Source organism: Lynx rufus, unplaced genomic scaffold, assembly GCF_022079265.1.
Source record: "Lynx rufus isolate CCGP_SWC_20201006 ecotype Redwood Valley unplaced genomic scaffold, mLynRuf1.p SCAF_11, whole genome shotgun sequence".
Taxonomy (NCBI): domain Eukaryota; kingdom Metazoa; phylum Chordata; class Mammalia; order Carnivora; family Felidae; genus Lynx; species Lynx rufus.
In genome coordinates, this window is record NW_025814825.1 from 56,399,343 (window position 1) to 56,416,395 (window position 17,053).

A 17,053-nucleotide genomic window follows, 5' to 3' on the forward strand; every position below is an offset into this window, starting at 1 on the left:
GTGAACTAGGGCAGTACTGGAGTCTTAGAGATGATAACTGAGTTGCTGCAGTTCCTGCACTAGTTCCTGTCCTATATGCCACGGGGGCTGATCCGGCAGGTGGATAGCACGTATCACTTCACAAAACTCCCACCCTCACTGTCCAGTCACTGCTCCAACATCAACGTGAAGATCCTTGTCCAGGGTACTTGTCCTCATTTACAGAATCCTCAGGAGGCTAAGACGAGGGTTATCAGCCTGGTCTCATGGCCCAACAGTCTTCACTTGTCCCTCTAACCCTGGAAAGAATTAAGTATTTGATGGTGGTCTGGTGGCAGTTTGTTTTTCTGTTCTGGCCTTAAGTAAATGTCTCCCCATCCTTGTATCCTGGGTTGATTGTGTTCCAAGTGTGTCACCACAGAGCAGGTGCTGAGCAATCAGATGACAGCTGTTGATCTGTTGCAACTGAGCAATTAGAGAATGCTATCGAACATGGTTTACATTGAGTATTCAGAAAATCAAATATCTGTGTTCCTGCCTCGTAGCAAACACTGGGTGTGTATACACAAACATACACCCAGATAGATGTCTGTCCTCAGTTATATGCCTCCTTAAGTGATCTGGACCTTCTCTTCTTTATCCCTATTTATCTCTTCATTGACTAATTCATCTTATCATTTTCAGATAGAAGTTAGGTGACAAGGAGGAGGGAAAACACTTAGAAACCACCTATCAAAAGGTGGCTTCTAAGTGTTTTTGCGCTATGAATTCAAGTGAAATTAAAAGTAAAACCCTTTTGGTGTGTAATAGTCTTATTCAGGAAATGCTGAAATCCCAGATACAGACTTGTAATACTTCCCTGGAATCCTAGGAATTAATGGGTTCAAACTGACTAAGCAACATCAGGTATTCTAGCTCAGTTGAGTCCTTTTTAAAAGGCAACCGGAAAAAGCCTCACCAACCCCAGCGCAGCCATTTGAAATCCCAACCCCATTGTTCCTTCATCTCACCATTGAGCAAGCAGAAGGGAAAGTGAGGAAGACAGCCACGGTTCTGAAATACTGTTATGAACCAGGAGAAAGAGCTTTGTTTGGCATTCAGGGCATAGGGAGGAAATAATAAATCCTCTCACCTCTCCTTGGCCTCTTTCTTTTTTTTTTTTTAATTTTTTTTTCAACGTTTATTTATTTTTGGGACAGAGAGAGACAGAGCATGAACGGGGGAGGGGCAGAGAGAGAGGGAGACACAGAATCGGAAACAGGCTCCAGGCTCTGAGCCATCAGCCCAGAGCCTGACGCGGGGCTCGAACTCCCGGACCGCGAGATCGTGACCTGGCTGAAGTCGGACGCTTAACCGACTGCGCCACCCAGGCGCCCCTCCTTGGCCTCTTTCAAGCAAAGCACAAGACTCCCTCCAAAGCCCACTCAACATTTTACAAAGACACAAGGACAAAGCAAGACAGCTGGACAAGAGGGCTAGGCTGGAAGTTTGGTCACCTATTGGATTTGCTCTGGCGCTGGGGATAAGCTCTCCAGTCCGGCCTCAGGTGGGCACCCTCGGAGACTAGTGGACATGGAGGTCCCCAGCCAAGGCCCGGTGCAGTGGCCTCAGATGACCACGCTGACTGTCATGCTCTGGCCGTGGGGCACGATCTTGCGGGGCCAGGCAAGCAAGAGCTTGCGCAGCTCCTCACGGAAGCTGTCGTGCAGCCAGGCGTAAATAAAGGGGTTGTAGCAAGCTGAGCTCATGGCGAGCCAGTGGCAGAGCAGCTGCACTAACCCAAAGGCGTAAGGGTCGATGGCTTGCGGGTCGAGGTCCCGCAGCAGGTTGAAGACGTGCAGCGGCAGCCAGCACACGGCGAACACCACCACGACCACCACCAGCAGACAGAAGGTGCGGCGGCGGCGCGCACGGTCCCAGTCGGCCTGGCTCTGGGTCACGCAGCCTGGCACCACGCGGTTCCGTAGCTTCACCGACACCCGGACGTAAGACAGGAGGATGACCAGCAGGGGGAGCAGGTAGGTGACGAGAAGCAGCCCCCAAGCATAGAGCTGGCGCTGGCGCTCCTGCGACCCCCAGAATTCCTCGCAGAGGCGCACACGGTGCGGCTTGAGCTCGACGTGGTACGTGTGCATGGCGGCCGGCAGCGCCAGCACCGCGGACAGCGCCCAGATGGCCAGCACCGCATAGGCGCTGAGGCGCAGCGAGATGCGCCTGCGCAGCGGGTGCACGAGCACGACGTAGCGGTCCACCGCGATGGTGGTGAGAGTGAACACCGACACGTAGACGGTGACGGGCTGCAGGAAGAAGACAAGGTGGCACAGGCCGCCGCCGAACACCCAGCCGCGTGGCTCGAAAGCGTAGGCCAGCGTGAGCGGCACGCAGGCGGTGCACATGAGCACGTCGGACAAGGCCAGGTTGCCGATGAGGAAGTTGGTCACGTTGTGCAGCCGACGCACCCGCGCGATCACCAACACCAGCAGGCAGTTGCCCACCAGCCCCACGACCACCACGATGCTGTAGAGCAGCACGATCAGCCCTTTCAGCTGATGCACCAGCTGCAGGCTTTGGAAAGGCGTGACAGCCTGAGCGCCTGGGCCAGTCACCGACCCATTGTCCGCTGAGGCCTCTGTGCTCTGGTTGGCAGGAGTTGAGGCCGCCGGTGGCAACCCAGAAACTAAGTCAGGGACCGGGGGACCCTGAGTCGGCAGTGAGGCCATAACCACCTGTCCAAAGAGAATCAAAGTCTGTCACTTCCCATTGTCCATCCACCCCCTCCCATTGTCCATCCACCCCTCCTACACCATTCGTGCCTCCCTCCCCCACCTCAATTACCCAAATACTCCCTTTAGAATAACTGGCCAAAATAAATCAACAACAACAATCAAAAGTGCGGTCATACCCCATGTAAAAATAAATCTATGCTAGGTCACATATGTGCAGATTATTTAAACGCCTCCTACTCAATTTAGAGCCTTCGCGGTCCACGCAGGTCAGACCCTGGAGCATGGTCCTACCTGGCGAGTGGGGCTGGGCGGGCGGGAAAACGCTACGGGGAGAGAGGGGCCGAATCCTGGCTGTCCCCTAGCTGTCCTCAGCCCACGACGGCAATGCAGGCTTCTCGCTTCTCCGCGGGAGCTGAACGGATTCAGGAGTTCCCAGTGGGCTCGCAGTTTTTGAGAGGGACTGGGAGCGCCTCCCCTCCGCCCCGCCCCCCCTCCAGCGCTCCCTTGTATGGAAAATGGGGGCGGAGCGCGCACCACCCGACTCGGTGCTTAGACAACTAGAGAGAAGGACAGTGGAGCAGGTGGAAACAGAAAAGGAAGGAGGGGCCGACAAACCTGGGTCCGAGGCACGAGGGAGAATCTTGACTGCAGGAGCTTGCTGCGCCTGGGGAGAGTCCTGCTCTGGAGGAGGGTGAAGTGGACGAGGAGAGAGGAGCGGCGTCTAGCGCTAGGCTCGCGGGAGCTACGACCCGGTGTAGTTTCAACAGCGAAGGCGCAGGGGAAGAAGTGGAGTGAGGGATTGAGCAACACCACAGGATGTGAAGAGGTCCTTAAGAGCTGGATCCTGCTTAGAGTCTGGGCTAGAGTGGGTAGAAGGTTCCTGCGGAGATTTAAATTTTAGAGCCTGAAAATAAAATTAAAAAATAAAATAAAACTTAAAGCCTGGATGGAGCTTGCCGCAGACCTTCCGGCCTTTGCCCTTCCCGGGACCCACTGAGCCCTTCCCTTAGACTGCGGCGCGCCAGGAGAGCCGCGAATCCGGCCATTCGGAGAAAGAGTTCAGAACAGCGGACAGCTCCCGCGGCATGCGGCGGGGCGGCGCGTGGGTCCCCGGGAGAGGACGATTAAGGAGTTCCCGCCCCTCTCTGGTGCAGCGCTTTCAGAGAAGGGACCTAGCCTGGTTCTAAGAGCCTCGCTGCCTGCTTCCTGGACCGGGGCTGCCGACTCCGAGAACAGTAGGGTGGAGGAGGGGCAGATAAACTGGGGTCTCTGGGGGTGGGAAGGTGGTGACGTGCTCCTGCTATGGGTCACCGACTTAGTGCCAATGACGACGCTTTTACCTCCCTAGGTCAGAAAATGCTGCCCTCATGCCAGTTACCCTTCACAGGCACAGTTCAATACTTGGCCCCCACAACCCCCCTACTCACCCTTTTTGCTCTTTCTTTCTCAGCTACCATGACTTACCCCTATCTGCCAGATTCTCCCAGGACAGTAAGTAGGCAAGTTCCTGAACTGGGGCCCTACCCTCTTCCTCCTTACATAAACACCCCCAGGCCTCCTTACCTCATTTTGGGACTAAAAATAATACTGGTGATTGCAGGATTTCCACTAGGATAACAAAAGTAATGAACATTTGAGAAGCTTAAAAGTTACATAAAACCTTTAGTAGTATTAAGTCGTCATTGATATGCAAATTAACCTGGACCACAGGGGGGAGAGGGTCAAAGAAGAAGGCTTTGTAACCTCCCTCCTTTGAAGCTGTCTCATCCCCTCTTTGTCCCCTTTCTGGTAAGCTCTTGTCCTTTGTCCTCTAGCTGCAGATACCCCATTAGGCTGGAAAGAAGTAAAATTAGTACACCTTGCAAATTCAAGTGACTCACTCATACAGGAGGAAAAGTCAACATCGGAAGAAAAGCAATCAATTTTATGCAACTGTATCTATTCCAAACCCACACTCCCTGAGTTGTAATCAATTTAGCTAAAGCCAATATGATATGGGGAGAAAAAAAACTCAAAATGAAATGCAGTCTCTGCCTGCCTAATCCTTTATCTGGTAATGTTTCTCATCATGTTCACCAACAGGGGTTTATGAACCCAAGAGCAGAGGCACTCTTTTGCTTCAAAGTATCTTAAGAGGACAGGGTGCCTGGATAGCTCAATTGGTTAAGCATCTGACTATCAGTTCAGGTCATGATCTCACAGTTTGTGAGTTCAAGCCCCTCGATGGGCTCTGTGCTGACAGCTCAGAGTCTGGAGCCTGCTTTGGATTCTGTGTCTCCCTCTCACTCTAGGCCCCTTTCCCACTTAAACTCTGTCTCTCTCTGTCTCTCAAAAGTAAATAAACATCAAAGTATCTTAAGAGGAAATTGCAGTAATGAAGGTGAAAAAGGATTTGGGATGTAGTTAAACCCATAACTAGAGCCATCATTCTGGTAGATATCACTGATACATAATACTAAAAAATAATAAAAAGACAATATTTGCATGCAAATGTCAGCATTTGGAAGTTCACCATTGGGACACCATCCAGACAAGAGAGTTGGTCATTTGCCCCATTCCAGATCAAATCTGGTAAGAGTTTTGGTCCAGTCAATATTTGGAAGGTAAAAAAGAAGTAGACTAGAATAGCCCACTTTAAATCTTTATTCTCTCTGGTCTTCACTGGAATTAAGACTAGTCTCTCTCTCTCAGCCAGGACATCACAATTAAATCATACCAATGTTCAGAATTTCCTGTATTCACAGTGCTCCAGAAATCTGAGAGATCATCAATAAAAAACAATTTGGTAAGACAACTGGAGGAAAAATAACACTTCATATAGTAGATAGCAAATCACAAGATTTTATTACCTCTTCTTCCTTAAAAGCTTTGAATGGCCCATCAAAGGAAGGTGAGGCCTTTAGCATGGCATTTCCAATCAACATGCACCCCGTTCCTATTCTGATCCTTTTTTTTTTTTTTTTGTCTGGCCTCCCACCTCTATCCAACTCTATGTATATGCAAGCCTAACTGGACGCTAACACGTTCTCACCATTCCTGTTCAATAATTCTCTCAGGGTTTGCTCCCTTTCTTCAGAATGCTGGTTGCTTCATCTCCACTCATACCCTTCATATCCCACAAGACCCAACTCTTAGATTAGCCTGTCCTGAAAGTCTTTTCCCTTTTGTGATCTTTCTGTCCTTTATTACTTTCTACCTTTGAAAGTGTTTTACCCCCTGCCTCCACCAGCCATGACTATAAACTCTTTATGGCTACCTACAACATGCTGAGCCCAGCAGATACCCAATACCCGTTTCTTTTGATTGAACAGATAAAAATAGCCACTGTTTGTTGAGGGTCTTTCACATACCAGGCACTAAGTTAAGTACTCTGCATATATTGTCCCATTTGATCACCTCAAAACTATTATACCCATTTTATAGATGAGGAAACTGGCTCTTCAAGGCTAAGTAACTAACTGTAATGGCACAACTAATGAGCATTGAGGCTGGAACTTCAACTTAGGTGCACCTGATCCTGGAGCCAAAGTCCTCCATTTCTGTACTTTACTGCCTCTGAATGAATGACAGATGTACCTGCACACACAGGAAATACAAGTAGATTCAAATGGGATTAAATAAATACAGAAACCCTTCCCCCACTGTGATTTATTAAAGGAAGCTCTAACAAATGTGTTGCAACCCTAACCTTATTACGTTTAAGTTAAACAGATCTTTATGGCTCACCCCAAATGTCCCTTGTTCATACCCCATGTAGGAGACAAAACTCTGGGCTGCATGAACTTCAGGAGATGGTATTATGCTTTATGATGGCAGTAGGCAACTGGATATAGAAAACAGAAGACAGAGACAATAGAGATAAGGACTGCAGTTAGAATGCTGGAAAACTTGGTTAAGGGATCTGAAAATTCATGCTGATACACTGCAGTTAGCCCAACCATAGGAGAAGCCACTAGAGATCTTTTTTTTTAATAACTCATTGGGGAACAGCAATTTTTGACACTTGTCTAAGTCCAGGCAGTGACAGAATAGATGCTCCCCCAGAAATGAGTTTCCTCCCTTAAGCCTATCCTGTGTGTGTATTCCAAGAGGCAGGCTCCCACCTGGCTGAGCCATGCAGCAGATTGGAGGCCAACTCAGCACAGCAGGGCTGGCCTCCTACAAGAGACAAAAACCTGAGACAAGCAGTGTGAGAACTGACATGACATCATACAGTAAAGTGGAAAAAAAACCCCATATGTTTCCCTTAGATCACTTTGAGAAAGTGCCTTTCATCACAGACTCCAGACATACCAATTATCACTTCCAGTTTTTCACGCACACACTAGTCATCTTTAAGTTCTCCAACACAGCTTTGCCCAAACAGAGTGGAGGCATAAAAGGTATGATTCTGACCAGGAACAGTCTTTCTTTGGCTGGGTTTTTCTTCTCAGCCTGTTCAAAATCGAAAGGGAGCCCCAAATAGTCTTGTGTCTTCTGCAGTGGCCTATGGGGCACACATCTTGCTTCTGCCCTGTTTTAATCTGGGCTCCCCAGAAAAGGAGTGGATGAGTTCCCAGAGTAACACGAGAAATTGGGGTAGAGTAGGAAACTCTTCCCTGCCACCTGAAAAAAGAGAACGATGAAATCTGCTAATCAACAAATACCTGTGATATATCCACTGTGTGAGAAGGTGTGGACCAGGTGCCCCGAGTGACAGAGAGATGAGTAAGACATATTCCTGCCCTCAATGAGATTGCAGTCTAGGGCAGAAATTAGCTAGGAACAGAGTTAGCTGGCTGAGAGGACTATGGAAACAATCCCACGTGCTACTCTAGGAAACTCAATCATAAGCCTGAAAAAACCCTAACGAGGGCACTTGTTGGGATGAGCACTGGGTGTTAGATGTAAGTGATTAACCACTAAATTCTCCTCCTGAAAACAATATTACACTATATGTTAACTAACTAGAATTTAAATAAAAATTTGGAAATAAAATAAAACTGAAAAACCCTGTGGCTTTAGGAAGTTAGCCACCTCTGAGACTTGATTTCCAGTTCTTTCCAGACTGTACATCTCATTATAAAGCTGTGTCTTTACTTTAAAAAAAAATAATGGTTTGTACATGATTTACCCACTCAACTAAAAAGAAGACCTTGACTTAGCAGCCAGGGTATTAAGAATCGAGAGAAGCACAGAAGTCCTCCATACAGATGGGCACACTTGTATCTATCCCTACACCCACCTCTGGACAAGTTTCTTTATTATCCAAACACTTAAAGAAATAAATGCAAAAGACATTTGCAGACAAACATAAAACTGTCCCCCCTACGGAAAAGGTGATCAACATATAAAATTGAAATAAAATATAAAAGGCTTCTCTAAGCAAAGCTTGTGCCACAGCAAACAAAGAGTTAATCTGCTTGCCCTTGGGGGGGTGGGGGGGAGGTGCCTCAACCCTCCTGGTTTTCTTTAACCTCCTGGAGTGTGAAGCTGTACTGTTCCCCAAACAGGACTCCCTCAGGAAAGAGCTACCTGCCTGCACTTTTACCTGCTACCAAAGTCCTAAAGCCCCACGTCTAGAGGGTTTCAGGAAAGAAGGACCTTCTGCTTTTCGTTTTAAACTGAAAACTCCCACCATTACCAAAAGAAAAGAATCTTTTGAAAGGACTCTAGGTTTCAAATAACGTTGCTGCTGATAAAGTTCGTGGGTCAGTCTGAGTTCCTCTTTGCAAGCAATAGAACCAGGGCACCTGGATGGTTCATTCGGTTGAGTGTCCAGCTCTTGACTGAGGCTCAGGTCATGATCTTAAGGTTCATGAGACCGAGGTCCCATGTTGGGCTCTGCACTGACAGTGCTTGGGATTATCTCTCTCCCTCTCTCTATGCCCCTCCCCTGCTCATGGTTTCTCTCTTTCTCAAAATAAATAAATAAACATGAAAAAAAGATTTAAAAACAATAGAACCCACTCTGGCTGGTGTAAGTAGAGAAGAATGGCAGCTAGCCCACAAAGCTGTTGGAAGGATTGGGCAATTAGCCTCAAGGCTAAGCTTCCCAAATCATCCCTGATGAGGAAACCTCATCCTCCCCAACTCCCCTCCGTCCAGTTTTGCAGCCACTGTTTCTGTCTCCTCCACCAATGTCACTTCTGCATTAGGAACTCAATCTTGCAGCCATCACTGTTCCCAAAAGCCAGGCACCTCTGTTGCACTCTGTCCAACAAATGGGGCCCCGTTTCCTCAGGTCATTCATTTTTTTTAATTTTTTAATGTTTATTTATATTTGAGAGAGAGAGAGAGACAGAGCGTGAGTGGGGGAGGGGCAGAGAGAGGGAGACAGAATCTGAAGCAGGCTCTGGGCTCCAGGCTGTCAGCACAGAGCCCAATGTGGGACTTGAACTCACGAGCCCTGAGATCATTACCTGAGCTGAAGTCGGATGCTTAACCGACTGAACCGCCCAGGTGCCCAGGTCATTCATTTTTGAATGACCTCATTCAGGTGCATCAGAGTGGCAGAGCCAGGATCCCAAACCTGAGCTTTAATTGCAAAGCGTGCTGGGGATTTGTGTTCTGACCTCCACATTGGGAAGATAACGAGGAATTTCTCCAAATACAAGCAGATGATGGTAACCATAAGTTATGACAAATGCTCATCATCCTCTGTTATCAGTCTTTCATAGCAATGATACTGATTTTAAAGACCAAAAGCTATGAGGAGACCCCTATGATCTCTTAATTCCCTGCCCTGATTCTTCAACATTTTGAATGAGAATGTCAAGAGAAACGTGAGAGAATTAAGGTTGTATTATGAATATGTTATATTAACTTAGCTTACCCTAATAAATGTAAATAACTGTGCTCCTCTTTATGAAAAACAAAACCCCAAATAAAACTAGTTTCCAAAATATAAGAAATACAGCAACACCTATACCAACGTTTCTCACTTCGGCACTATTGGATCAGGTAATTCTGTGTCATGGGGGGACTGTCTTGGGCATTGTAGAATGTTTAGCAACATCCCTGAACTCTACCTCTAGAAGGTAGGGCACACATACCCAATTGTGACAACCAAAAATGTCTCTAGACATTGCCAATACCTACCGGGGGAAGGGATAAGGGACAAAATCATCTCCTATTGAGAATCGGTGACTCACACCAATACAGCACTTTTAAAGTATGCAAAGCACTCTCCTTAGAAGGGCCACCAGCCTTCATGGCCAACTCTCTTCAGACACCTTGACCCCAGAATTGCATTGGAAAACATTTTATTTCCCATATTGTCCTCTCACTACTTTCTGAAAGAGCGACAGGGCAAAAAGAGAAAGATGATATTTAAGAGGGAAAAAAAAAAAACAGCCCTAAGATAAGGAAAGCCCAAGATGTTTGCCAATGGAGGAAAGAACTGGTTCCAAAGCCCACATAAGGAATAGCATAGGACTCTGGGGTTTGTAAAATAGTTATACCTCTACTAAATGTGAATTGCTGGGCAAAATTCCTTATCCTGGAAGAAGCCCAACTTTGAAAACAAATTGATCAATCTTTGAAAAGAAATTATCAGTTAAGAAATTGATAATAATTCCCACCTCTGGAAGATGTGGAGAAGATCCAACATGAGTGAAAGTACTGGTACATAGCCAGAGCACACAGTAATGGTGGCTACTCTTGGATCATTCTTTGTCCTGTCTGATGTCACCTCCTCTTGTCAAGAGGGGGCTTTTTCTAGGAGATATTTCCAAACTCTTCCACTTGAATGTTACTCCAAAAGATAGTTCTTTGTGAGAAGAATTTTCTCCTTCCCCTCCTAAATGCTTTCCTTCATTTCATCATTGGTGATGCGAAACATCATTGTTTCCCATCATTGGGAACGCAAAGCCCAGGGCAAGATATTGTAAGGAGAGTCAAAGACAAGAAGAAGAAGAGGAAGAAGAAGAAGGAGGAGGAGGAGGAGGAGGAGAGGAAGAAGGAGGAGGAGAAGAAGGAGAAGAGGAGAAAAAGGAGAAGGAGAAAAAGGAGAAGAAGGAGAAGAAGGAGGAGGAGGAGAAGGAGAAGGAGAAGGAGAAGGAGAAGGAGAAGGAGAAGGAGAAGGAGAAGAAGGAGAACATTATTGTCTAAAAATCTGCAGTGTAGTAAGAAAGAAATCACTGAGATGTATGACCATGGTCAATGCTACTACCACCACCTGCTGTGAAAGACAGACATTAATGCTCACTGGGAAATTTGCTAATTGGCTTTAGTAAATTTGAATTGTGTTAACCCTTATAGATCATATTTATTTTTAAGCACAAGAGTCTTTAAAGTGTTCATAGCATTTTTTTACCCCACCGTATCAACATTGCACACGTTACTTAAATATGTTCCCCTTCCTACGTTTATGTGAATCGTACACAACTTCAGGCCCATTACGAATGTCTATGAGTTAAGTGCTCAGGTGGCAGGAAATGAACAAGAATTCGGGGCTCATGTCTTTCCAATCACCAAAATGCTCTGCAGGCTGTAGCTTTGTGTCAGGAATCCATTGCCCTCTTTCCCCGGCCATTGCTTGGGGTCATTTCTTTCCAGAGGAGGGCCACCAGCACTCCTGGAGTAACCAGGTGAAAATGCTTCCTGGCACAATTCCCTCTTCTTCGTTGCTGATTGTCTCATTTTGAAATGCAGTCTTTAACAGTATCCCAAGTGTTGCATGAAGGATGCTGACAGTGCAGCCTGGTTTTGGTGCAATTGTGCAGGCCTGGGGGGATCCAAGCTGGCTGAGTTGCTGGCTCCCTGGCAACATTCTACAATAGCTCTATCCCTTGCCCTTGGCTTATCTGGGGGTTCTCATCACCAACGGCCTCACTGCAACATTCCTGGACCTCACTGCATTCCTAAAGTTCCAGGACCCAGCCAGGTCACCTTCTCTGGTGACACTCTTTACAAAGAACCCATAAAAGACAAAAGACTTGACTGACTGACTTGTCATATTCAAGATCTCAGCACTAAATTTACTTTTTAACTTTTGATTAGACTTTTATCAATACTTTAGGCATGAGCAGCATGGATCACGGATGGTGTATCTCAGCTTCGTCTGGGAGGAGTAGAAAATATATACAAATACAAAAATAGATAAACACAGAGACCAAAATAAAGCACTTGAAAGCCATTTTTATTACATCCTTTGGGAAAGGCAGAGACAAGGCAATTTGCTTTCCCATTTTGATTCCAACCCGGCTTCATTATCAGCTAGAAATGGCTTTTATGGCAAAAATTGTCTTGCATCTGCATTGTGCCATTTAGCAGTGAAGGGCTCTTTGTAGTCACATTTAGATGGGAACCTTGACCTTGCAGAAGCCCCTCATTTGGGTTTCCATTAATATATGTCTCCTGACAAAACTCAGTAATGAACCCAAACCACATCTCATTACGTCCGTCTCTGAATTATTATGTAGACACATCTAAGTTCATTCTAGTGTCACTATCTAGGGTGAGGGGCCCTTTCCTATTTTTTTTAGGCCAAGTGCAGAACTGGAGTGGTCCTCACAGTGTTTTCAAGTGCATTATACATGTGTGTGCACACACACACACATGACATTCAGAGATGGTAGTCTGGCAGTTAGAATGTCTGGGATGGTGTGTCCTCCCAGTGTCTCATCTTTGTCACCAGGGAAAAAGCCCTGGCTCTCTTTGAGAAGATCACGAGCAGTATCCCTGCAAAGGGTGAATAGCAAAAATGCATTACTCTTCTCCCAGTGGGACACAAAGACCACCTTCATCAGAATCAACTCTGGTGCTTATTTAAAATGCAGATTTTCAGATCACAAGACAGACCCATTAAATCAGAATTACTGATGGTGAGACCTGGGAAAATGATTTTTTCACAAGCACTGCAGACTACTCTGATGTACGCTCAGGTGTGAGTGGCCTATAGTCTGCCATTAGGTAGTGAATCTATATAATCCTGGCTCCCTACGTCCCCAATGTTATTGGGGTACCAGCCAAGGGGGCACAAAGCAGCTGCCAGGGGAGCCCAGCAGTGGATTTCAGCCCTCCCTTTCTCCTTACATGACAGATAATGAAAGATAAGTGTATTGTGCCAGCTTTCTCTATAGTTTATCTTTTTCAAGTTGTTTTTAATGACATCAGTAGCACATGCACTCATACTCCTGTTTAATAGAAATGAAACATAAGCCTGACGTCCCCTTGACCTCAACCCCAGTCCCTCCCTCAGAGGTTACACATGGCCTTTCCTGTGCATTTATATGAATGTATCTGAACCCACGGAAAAGAAATATTGGTGGACATTTAGGTTGTTTGCAACTTTTTTGTTATAACAAACCTCAGTATGATAAAGATGTTCCAGATGTTGGTCAAAGAATACAAACTTTCAGTTATAAGAAAAATAAATTCTGAGGAGCTAATATTTGGCAGGGTGATTATAGTTAATAATACTAAAGTAAGGGGCGCCTGGGTGGCTCAACTGGTTAAGCATCCAATTCTTGATTTCAGCTCAGGTCAAGATCTCATGATTCCTGGGCTCGAGCCCCAAATCAGTCTCTGTGTCGACAGCATGGAGCCTGCTTGGGATTCTCTCTCTTTCTCTCTTTGCCCCTCCTCTGCTTGCATGCTCTCTCTCTCAAAATAAATAACCTTAAAAAACACTAAAGTAATATTTAAGTATATAATACTAAAGCATAATATATTTTAAAGTTGGGAAGAGGGTAAATGTTCACGAAAAAGAAATGGTAATTATGTGATGTGAGGAAGGGATTAGCTAATGTTATGATGGTCATCATTTTGCAATATGTAAGATTATCAAATCAACTCATTGTACACTTTAAATTTACACAACGTTATATGTCAATGATATCTCAATAAAGCTGGAAAAAAATTCCATATGTTAAAATTTGGATTGAAAGTAAAGCATAATATCAGTGATGATGTTTCTAGCTGCCCAAAATATTCTTATACAGCTCTGTATTCATTATTTATTTTGTAAAAACTCAGAATTCAAATTCAGACAAATAAAAATCAAATCAAGTGAGCATGTTCCCATATTCCTCCTTGGGGAGAATTCTCCTGGGGCCATTCAGCAAAGGGAAATTTATTAGACATAAGACATGACCCAATTCACACTGACCACCAGCACTGCATGAGACTCTCTTTTGCTTAATGAAATTTAAGAGCTTGTTATATACAGCATGAGTTCTTATAATGCTCAGATAAGTATGGAAAAGAAATGCATCATTCTTCATGATGCCGGGAATACCCCCCCCCACATCCCCTCAACTAATGGCTAATAAAATGTCTAAGGCAAAATCTAAGTTACTGGACCCCAGGATCAGGTGGAGTTCATAGGACAGGCTGGGACCATCACCAGCCAGGCTCTTGTAGGAGTGAGCTAGGACAAGGAGTGACCTGCCTGAAGAGGTCTAACAAGGACAATAACGTTCCCAGCCTATGAATCAGGACCCCCCGGGTGTGAACTCCCACATTGCCAAGTGTCTGTACCACGCAGGGCAAGCTCTATCCAACTCAGGATCTCTATGTCCTCATCTGAGAAGCAGGTCTGGGGGACACCTGGGTGGCTCAGTCGGTTGAGCGTCTGACTTCAGCTCAGGTCATGATCTTGCAGTTCATGAGTTCAAGCCCCACATCAGGCTTTGTGCTGACAGACTGTCAGCACAGATTCTGCTTCAGATCCTCTGTTCCCCTCTCTCTGCCCCTCCCCTGCTTGCACTCTCCCCAAAATAAAAATAATATTTTTAAAAAAAGGAAGAAAAGGAAATCAGGTTTGGGCAGGAGACCTAGACAATTCTGAAGGTCTCCATAGGCTCTCATAGTCCAGGAGTCCAAGATGGCGGCCCCAGATAGTCAACTATCCACATACCTGGATGACATCACCACCTGTCCACACATCTGCATGACACCATTTGTGTCCAGTTCCACCTTCATGAAAGGTGATCCACCTTTTATCTGACATACTTGGACATCCTTCACAGCCACACCTTAGCTTTTCTCACCCCAGGTCTGACCTTCCGGCAAGTCTAGGTAATAACCCTGGGCTCTTGGATTCACACTTTCACTGAGGAAGAATCCCTGGGGGAAACAGTTTAGTCCCTGGGTGCTCCTCAGGACATTTCAGCTCTCAAGCTGTTAGCATCATGAGGAAAGTCAGCCTGCATAATTGTTGGTGGGCTTCAGAGTTTAGTAAGTTGCATTTTGTTCGATTCCTTTGATTTACCACATCCAATAAACACAGTTACTCGTTCTCACTCTGCAGGCACTTTCCGGACAGGAAAAGGCCCCGCTGGTTACCGCGATGCTTGTACACGCAAGATTTAAAAAGTTGTAATGGTCTGTCTCCGTCTACTGTTCCCCAGCTACTTCCCTTTGGTATCACAAATCCCAAAAACATAATTGAAAGAGGCAGAGGGGTGTTTCCCCCCTACATTAAACCCACAAAATTAAACATAGCTAGAGAGCAACCTGAGATATTTCTCTCCTTTTTTTAATGTTTATTTTTGAGAAAGAGACAGAGAGAGCAAGGAAGGGGCAGAGAGGGAGACAGAGATTCCAAAGCAGGCTCTGTGCTGACAGCAGAGAGCCCCATACAGTGGCTCGAACCCACCGTGAGATCATGATCTAAGCCAAAGAAGTAGAAGCCAGACGCTTAGCCTACTGAGCCACCCAGGCACCCAACCTGGAACATTTCTTACGCAAGTATCTTCATTAACAAAAAAAAGAAAACACCCGGGACATAAGGCAATAGGGTTTTGTTTTTGTTTTGTTTTTAGGAATTATCCAGCCAGGCATAAACATTCAAGCGGCTGACAATCCTGGGAAACTACTGGATAGGACTTAAGAGCTTCCTGCTTTCATTTCTTCGTTTTATTTTTTCAGCTCTCTTCACTGGCCGATGGAAAATGGGTGTAAATATTTCAGGGGCTTGCTCCTGCAGGCATGGTCCGTGGGCTGGTGGCATCAGCATCACCCATGCCATCGGGACGTGTGTTAGAACCTCAGGCCCTGCCTTTTCATACCGTCTCAGGTGTCTGGTGTGCACAGCCCAGTTTGAGAAGTGCTGTGCTAGAAGCTTCTCCCTCTCGCCTTCCATGAGTGCTCAGAATCGCACCCCTCACTCTGCACCTGGGTAGACACACACCAGCAGCATTTAAGAAAACCCCTCTGCAGAGCTCAGGCCAAAATTCAGGTTCTGAAAAACCCTGAAATCCTGTAGTCTACCCAGACCTCGTCCTGGTCTTTCTAGTGGAAATGCCTTATACCACGTGCAGACCCCACACCCCGTTTTGTTCACCAAAGCCCCCCACCATGTTCCTGCTCCCCCCCCGGGCACAGGCCCACACGTGCGTGCACGTGTGTGTATGTGTGTGAGAGCATGTATGAAAGTCAGGTGGGGACTTAGCCATACTTCTCCCATCATGGCAATTATCGTCTGTCTGAGCAAGGCCCCTCTCCTGTAAATATTTATTTTTCCCCCCTTATCTCCTTCTGTAGGCAATTATCCTAAAGATTTCACATACGTATCCTTGAATATACAGACAAATCCTTCAAATGAGTGCTGTGGGCTTGAAGGAAGGCTTAATTTACATAAATATTATTGTGCCATAAATCTTGTTCTGGGGACTCATTTTTTTTCATTCCATACTAGCTTCCAGGGCGCCTGGGTGGCTCAGTCAGTTAAGTGTCCAACTCTTGATTTTGGCTCATGTCATGATGTCACGTTTCTTCAGTTCGAGCCCCACGTGGGGTTCTGCGCTGACAGCATAGAGCCTGCTTGGGATTCTCTGTCTCCTTCTCTCCCTCTCTCTGCACCCCCCCACCACTTCCCCGTTGATGAGCACTCTCCCCCTCTTTCCCTCTCTCTCAAAATAAATAAACAAAAACTAGCGTTTAAGGTCCAGTTGATGCCAGAAGGAAAGCATCAGAACTCCCAGGAAACACGTTCCCAGCCCTTTGGGTCCATGGCAGGACCCAGGGGTAAGACCTCCCTCCTCTGCCCACAGCCCACAGGGCCGTCCCTTGCTGCTGGGAGGCTGGGAATGCAACATGTAGCCCGCTGACGTGGTGTTCCTTATCAAAGGAGCCGGAGCCATCCTGTGACAGCTGACAGTCTGTCACGCTGCACTTCTCCTAAGCTGGTGGAAGGGTGTGCTTTGTGGCCCTGATTGCACTTCCATCTTCGTGCTAAGGATGCCCAGCACCCCCTCTGTGGCTGACTCCTGGGAGTGCATGTGCAAGTGACCCCTACCTGCATGCAAGAGGCTCTCTTGTCTTTGTTGTGTCTCTAGTCTTCTCTATCTTCTCTCTGATTTCCTCACTTCCTGAATTTCTTTTTTTTTTTTTTTAATGTTTATTTTTGAGAGAGACAGACA

The 17,053-nt window shown here is 46.3% G+C and overlaps 1 protein-coding gene across 1 annotated transcript; it reads right to left on the bottom strand.

Moving 5' to 3' along the window:
* Positions 1–1,586: 1,586 nt before the first annotated feature.
* On the bottom strand, positions 1,587–2,699 carry PRLHR (prolactin releasing hormone receptor). The gene has a single exon (XM_047072775.1). The coding sequence runs from the start codon at positions 2,697–2,699 to the stop codon at positions 1,587–1,589; it is 1,113 nt and encodes a 370-aa protein (XP_046928731.1).
* Between the last annotated feature and the right edge of the window lie 14,354 nt (positions 2,700–17,053).